The following is a 7,123-nucleotide window of genomic DNA, read 5'->3' as shown; positions in this document are numbered from 1 at the left end:
GGGTGTCCTTGGTCCCTGACTGGCAGACGCCCTGTTGGCCTGGGTGGGTGCCAGCCCTCAGCCAGGGTGTCCTTGGTCCCTGACTGGCAGACGCCCTGCTGGCCTGGTTGGGCGGCAGCTCCCAGTCCAGATGTCCTTGGTCCTGCACCACCAGCTGGGACAGTTTCTGGGGAAGGAGCGTGGGGTCCACTCCCTGACTCCTGTCTGCGGCTCTGACCACAGGAAACAGGCCGCCCCCGGCGTGGGTGGGCTGCAGTTCTTGGTTAATGTGATTGAAGCTAAAATACTTAGTTACTTGTTAGGAAAACATTTGCTAAATGGTACTGCCTTTTGAGCTACTCTGTAAAGGCACTTTGGTCTTTAAAAAGCAGCAAAGCTACTCCAGTTACAAACTTCAAAAACCAACCAACCCAACACCCCAGGAAGATGAACAGTGAGCGGACGTCTCCAAACGCTTGGAGGTGGTGTTTGAAAACACCAAGACTGGACCTCGGAAAGGGAGATTCAGACACACCTCTTTTGGTCCCTGAAAGCAGAGAACGTCCATGGAATATTAAAAAGAAAAGAACACACACCTCAGTTAAATTTTTCAAGTGGAAATTACGTAGGTCATTCTCTCATCGCGCAGTGCAATGATACTGGTGTAGATAAATACCTGCCCGCCACCCACCTCCGAGAGCCTTAGAGGACCCGGGGACCGGAGCACCAGGGGGACCCTTGGAAGAGACTTCTAGAGCTGCTGTAACAAAGTACTGCAGACCGGTGGCTAGAACAACAGGACTTTATTGTCTCAGTGCTGGAGGCTGTGACTCCAAATGCAGAGTGTTGGCAGGGTCACGCTCCCCCCAGAGTCTCTAGGGGAAGATCCTCCCTTGTCTCTTCAAATTCTGGCACCCACAGGTATTCCTTGGCCTGCGGGCGCATCTTGACACGGCTGTCCTTCTGTGTGTGTCTGTGTGTGTGTGTCTCGTCTCCTCTCTTCCTAAGGACACCACTCAGATGGGATCAGGACTCCCTCTGCTCCAGCAGGAGCTCATGTTAGCTGATAACAATCTCAAAGTCCTTATTTCCAAACACGGGCACATACACATATACACAAACAAGGGGTTAGGACTTCAGCACATCGTTTTTGGAGACACAGTTCAACCCATAGCACCCCTCTATGCTGGTGTTGACAAGTTTTGTTTATAATGTTTCTGAGAACATTCTGGATGGGGTCCGGAACCCATTCTGCAGCTGAAAGTCCCGAGGTCAGTAGTCAGAAAGCCACCTCTTGGATGTTCTTGGACCCACTTGGGACATCCCTCCCCTGTGCCACTTGTGTGGGGCACACGGAGAAAAGGGGTGCAGCCCACTCTCAGAGGCTCCCCTGGGGTTGTCCCGTCAGGGTGATGAGTTCCACCTACCTCGTGAGGGCACCCGGCTCTTCCCGGGAGGAGGAAGCTGAGCCTGGGGTTCCTGGGGACCTGCTGGGCCACCTGCTGAGTGGCCTGTGGCCGAGGGCCCTGTGCTGGCCGTGTGGGGTCTCTGCCCTGTGTGGTGGCTGCAGGAGCTGGATCAGGCTGGACCTCAGCCGACCCTCCTGTGTGTCCCCTTGCCCAGGTAAGATCTCCGAGAGCACGGCGCAGACCTACTCGCACCTGAACATTGCTGGGCTGGTGGGCTCCATCGACAATGACTTCTGCGGCACGGACATGACCATCGGCACTGACTCGGCCCTGCACCGCATCATGGAGGTCATCGATGCCATCACTACCACTGCCCAGAGGTCAGCATGGCCATGGCCCCTGCCGTGCCTGAGCAACGGGGGCCTCGCGCTGCAGGGCCTGGGGCAGTGACGGCCAGGGGATGCTGGCGGCACTGCGGTGTCATCGGTGTCCAGCCAGTGCCCTTGTCCTTCAGCGGGGAGAGACGCCAGCAGAGGGAGGGAAGGGCTCGGGGTCTGTCTCCACCCTCTGGCCAGGTTCCCTTGGGGCCTCTGCAGAGTCCCCGGCTCTGTCGGCTGCCCACCTGTCCCTGGTGGTGATGTATGACTGCAGGGGTCCTCAGGCTACTGGCCAGGATGAGCAGACCAGTGTGGGTGAATGGCTTTCTACTACAGGAACAGAAGCTAAATCGGAACTGGCCCGAGGGCCGGTTGGGGCCAAGGTGTCCTTTAGCCTAGAGATGCCCTCCAGGGTGTAAGGGGATTCCTGTCTGTCCCTCACCCGGGCCCTGTGTCCAGCATGTCGCTCAGACCACCCCACCGCGAGTTATGGCCGGGCGGGCAGGCGTGGCATAGGAAGGCACTGATACCTTTTGCTCTGTTCTGCCTCGATAGCCACCAGAGGACCTTCGTGCTGGAGGTGATGGGGCGTCACTGCGGGTAAGGGGGTGTCCTGGCCATTGAGGACGCATGGCTGGGGTGGGGATATACTGGTCAGCGGAAGTGGGGGGAATCCAGGGCAGGCTTCTGGGGAGCAGGAGCAGGGGCGTTACACTGTGGGTCTGCTGTCCCATCCACTGCTCTGCCCCGCACCCGCACGTAGCAGGCAGTCATTTAACATGGGAGGAGGAGTGAAGGACGGTGGGGTGGGAGCTCCTGGGTGTGTGGGACAAGGGTGTGTGGAGCCCTGTCTCTGGGGCTGGGTGACGGGGACAAGGACTGAGAAGATGCAGCTCAGAATGCCTCCTCAGCGAGGTGGGGGCACCCCAGTGACTGGGGCCTGGGTCCTCGGTGCTGGCCCAGGCCCAGAGAGGCCCTGCCACACCCAGTGCAGACTGGGCGGGGTGGCAGTGCAGACTGGGTGGGGCCCTCCCTGTGGTTGCCCAGCCTCTCTCCACCCCCAGGTACCTGGCCCTGGTGTCTGCGCTGGCCTCCGGAGCCGACTGGCTGTTCATCCCCGAGGCGCCCCCTGAGGATGGCTGGGAGAACTTCATGTGCGAGCGGCTCGGCGAGGTGAGTGGACGCGGGGTTCCTCCTGGGGGCCTGCATGCGCTGGAGCAGAGACACAGGTGCCTCCTGCCCTTGGTCTGCTGGGCAGTGCCCAAGGGGCTGTGGCCAGCTTTGCTGTTCATTCGCTCACGCGTGGGTTTATAAAAGGGGTTGGCGCCCCACTGGTCCTGCTGGGGGGAGGGGGTGAGGGAGGAGGCAGAAGGCAGTGGGGCTCTGACCCAGGCTCAGGCCTCTCTCTCCGTGTGGTCAGAGCTGCTCGGACGGGTGCCAGGAGGGGCCAGAAGCAGGGAGCATGGTCAGGCTGGCTTCCCGGGGGTCTTGACCACTGAGCTGAGGATGGTGGGGGTGGCCTTGTGAAGATGAGTGGACAGGGACATGGCTGGTGGCCCCAGCAGAGCCCCGGGGTTAGGATGGGCCTGGGGTGCTGCAGGCAGCTCCTCCACCCAGTGAAGGGTTCCCACTTTCTCCCGAGGGCAGTTGGGAGCCTTGGCAGCTTTGAGCTTGTCCCGGTCTAAGGCAGGTGTCAGCTGGTGCCGGCAGGCTGCCCTCCAGTCCTGGCACGTCCACGGGGACAAGGGTTGGGCGTGGAGGGAAGCATGTGTTGAAGGGTGTCAAAGGGCCTCTCTGGGCCCAGGGCCCGATGGCTGGAGGAAAGTGTCCACATCAGCCAGGCCTTCGGTTGGGGACACAGTGAGGGGCAGGGCTGGTCAGTGCTCACCCAGCAGGGATGGGTGGGCTGAGTGCTCTGGGAAGAAATGAGGCAGGTGAGGCGCAGTGCAGGGCGGGCAGAAGGGCTGGCTCAGAGGAGGGGAGGTTTGAGGGAGCTCCCCTGGGGAAGTCAGGAGCCAGAAGGCACCGCCAGAGCAAAGGCCCTGGGAGAGCAAGTGGGGGGGGCGGGGCGAAGGGGAGGCTCACACCACAGGGCCAGGCGGGCAGGCTGGTGCTGAAGGGGATGCTGGGGGCCTCTGCAGAGAGGGAAGGGGGCTTCCTCTTCTCCCGCCCCGCCCAACATCCCTCTCACAGTTGCCGCACGCACATGCATGTGTGTGTCTGTGTGTGTATCTCTGTGTATGTCTCTGTGTACGTCTCTCTGTGTGTGTCTGTGTCTCTGTATGTCTCTCTGTGTATCTGTATGTGTCTCTGTATGTCTCTCTGTATGTCTCTCTGAGTGTCTGTGTCTCTGTGTGTATGTCTCTGTGTGTCTGTGTCTCTGTGTGTATGTCTCTCTGTGTGTCTGTGTCTCTGTGTGTATGTCTGTGTGTCTGTATGTGTCTCTGTGTGTATGTCTCTCTGTGTGTGTCTCTGTGTATGTGTCTCTGTGTGTCTGTGGCCCTCTTTCCCCTGCCTTCTCCGGGTCTCTGTCCCTTTGTCTCCCCAGAGGCTCTAGTGTTCTTCTTTTGTTTCTGGAGTCCAGGCTCAGAGCCTGGGGCCCCTCTGTCTTCTGGGTCGGGAGAACAGTGCCTGCCTCCCAACCCCAGGATGAGCCTGGGGTCAGCAGGCCACCTGGGGCCGGCCGTCTGCCCTGTGGCCTGTTGCTGTGAGGTGGTGTTGATGCCAGCACTGCCTCCCTGTGGCTGTGTAGCTCTGTCCAGTTCAGGGCCAAGGGTTATGGCCCGGATCCCGGAACCTTCATGGGAAGCGAAGGGGCAGGGTGGAGGTGGGGCCCAGTGGGCGAGGCTGGCCAGAGGCTGTGGCCTGGGAGGCCCCTGTTCTCTCTTGGCCACTAGTCTGGGTGGGGCTGTGTCACCCTGGAGGCCCGGCTGCAGTGTGGCCTTGATCTGGCAGATTGGGTTCTGGTAACCCTGGCTGACCTTGACCTCAGCATACTCTGGCCTTGGCGTACTTACTGTTGAACTCGGGTGGGACCTTCCAGGTGATGAGTGTCCTCTGGAACGGCCTGGACCTGGGTCAGCGCCCCCTGGCTCTGTGCTCTGCACGGACGGTGCTCAGACCTCCCTGGGCTGCTCTGAGCCTCAGTCTCTCCGCCTGATAACATGGTGTCACTCCACCCCGCCCCCTGCCTGCTGCCAGCAAGGGGGTTCAGGGAGGGTCTGGCTTTTCTCCCCCACATGTGGCCCCATTGCTGGGTGTGTCTGAGCCTACCCCTGCCACTAGCGCCTCCTTCTCCAGAGAGCCTCCCTCCTGCCGTGGTTCCTGCCCCTGGGTGGGCTGCCCTGCCCCAGACTGTCTGCAGGTCAGGGTGGATCCCATAAATGTTTGTTGCACTATTGCATGAAGTCTTGGGCTTTGAAATGTTGGAGTGCATTGCCAACGATGAGAACATAATACCCACTCAGAGACCATGGTGCAGGACAAGTACAGGGGGTGATGTACGTGCCTCCTCTGACCCTGCCCACAGGCCTGGGGAGGGGCCGGGGAGGGAGGCTGCTTCCAGGACCAGCATCATGAGGTGGGGCTCAGGGGGACCGGACTGTCCAGTTAGCCATGGCCCGATGGCTCCGGGACCCAGCGCCTATTCCTGCCACACTCACTTTCCCTCACAAACACTCCCGCCCTGGTGCTCAGGCCCCTGGTCCGGGAGCACAGGGGACTTCTCCAGGCCTGCCCCATCTGGGCCCTGTCCCACTGAGCCGTCTACCTTGGCTCCAGCCCTAAGGGTACCCTTCTCCAGTCCCCCACACCCCTGGCTGGGAGGCCAAGAGCCCCCCAGCCTGCATCCACCAAGTTCCTTCTCCTTCCCTGCTCATCACTCCCCCCACCCCTGGTCCTGTGGACTGACCTCAGCCCCAGCCACCAGCGGTGACCTGGGCCCCTAGGTCTCATGTCCTCTCTGCAGAGGAGGGGTGATTTTGCGCCTCGCCATGTGGGTTGGGAGGACGATGGACTAGTGAGCGCTGTAGTGGGCAGGGCCAGGACCGTGCTGGGGGATGGGGGTGGGGGCTGCTCTGGAGCAGCTGGTGGCTGTGACGGGCGGTTGGCTGAGCCCTGGGGTTTGTCTTCCGTGTAGACGCGGAGCCGCGGGTCCCGACTGAACATCATCATCATTGCCGAGGGTGCTGTTGACCGCAACGGGAAGCCCATCACGTCGAGCTACGTGAAGGACGTGAGTGTGCTGGCACGGGGCGGGGCACTGCTTGGTCCCCACGTGGTTAGACCCCAGCTCCAGCACCCTGTGGAGAGGTGCTTTGTCCTGGGCAGCCTTGGGGGTCAGCCCTGCCGCAGAGCTGGGGCACTGCAAGATGTCTCCTCCTCCCAAGTGGTAGGCAGGTGTGGGTGGACGCGGCCGCACTCCCGAGAGGCCCTGTGCTTTGGCCGGAACCTGTGCCCTGCCCAGACAGCGATGGAGCCCTGACCCTCCGGTTCCTGTCCTCATTCAGGACGTGCTGCCTGCAGCCCAGCCCCTCCTCCCTCGCCCAAAGCAGCCAAACCAATGACCGGGCCCGGCCCGGCCCCCTCTGCCTCTGACCCCACACTCACAGGCTGTGGGCGTGGACCCCAGGCCGGCTCTGAGAGGGAGGGACCTGGGGGTCGACACCCTGGCGTCCTGGCGGTGCGCTAGGACAGATGAGGGGGCCCTGACTCTCTTTCCCTCTGAGCAGCTGGTGGTCCAGCGGCTGGGCTACGACACTCGTGTGACGGTGCTGGGCCACGTGCAGAGAGGAGGGACCCCCTCGGCGTTTGACCGGGTCCTGGTAGGTGGGGCATTGCTCTAGGCCCGGGCATGTGTGTCTGGTTTGGGTGTGTGTGCCCGGTTTGGGTGTGTGTGCATGTGTGTGTTTGCCTTTGTGTACGTGTGTGCCTATGTGCCTGTGCGCATGTGTGTGTGCCTGTGCCTGTGTGCCTGTGTGCGCGTGTGCCTGTGTGCGTGTGCCTGTGCACGTGTGTACGTGTGCACGTGTGCCTGTGCGCATGTGTGTACATGTGTGCCTGTGTGCGTGTGTGCCTGTGCGCATGTGTGAGCCTGTGTGCCTGTGTGTACGTGTGTGCCTGTGTGCATACATGCATTTGTGTGCATGTGAGTGTGCATGTATGTGTGTGTGCGTGTGTGTGTGGTTGGGGTGGGCCGAACCCCTGAAGGCCCCCCGCCCTTCTCCCCACGCAGAGCAGCAAAATGGGCATGGAGGCGGTGATGGCGCTGCTGGAAGCCACGCCCGACACCCCGGCATGTGTGGTCAGCCTCTCCGGGAACCAGTCGGTGCGGCTGCCCCTCATGGAGTGCGTGCAGAT

The 7,123-nt window shown here is 61.4% G+C and overlaps 1 protein-coding gene across 1 annotated transcript in view; it reads left to right on the top strand.

Moving 5' to 3' along the window:
• Nucleotides 1-7,123, top strand: part of PFKL (phosphofructokinase, liver type) — a 32,878-nt gene that overhangs the window by 13,716 nt on the left and 12,039 nt on the right. The window contains exons 9-14 of the mRNA XM_004384857.2: nt 1,603-1,768; nt 2,321-2,365; nt 2,830-2,938; nt 5,904-5,999; nt 6,496-6,588; nt 6,999-7,123. Coding sequence (XP_004384914.1) covers nt 1,603-1,768; nt 2,321-2,365; nt 2,830-2,938; nt 5,904-5,999; nt 6,496-6,588; nt 6,999-7,123 — 634 coding nt within the window. The remainder of the gene's footprint in view (nt 1-1,602; nt 1,769-2,320; nt 2,366-2,829; nt 2,939-5,903; nt 6,000-6,495; nt 6,589-6,998) is intronic.

Source organism: Trichechus manatus, unplaced genomic scaffold (assembly GCF_000243295.1).
Source record: "Trichechus manatus latirostris isolate Lorelei unplaced genomic scaffold, TriManLat1.0 scaffold00128, whole genome shotgun sequence".
Lineage (NCBI taxonomy): Eukaryota > Metazoa > Chordata > Mammalia > Sirenia > Trichechidae > Trichechus > Trichechus manatus.
The sequence above is the reverse complement of the archived record's forward strand: the minus strand, read 5'-3'. Positions and strand labels throughout refer to the sequence as shown.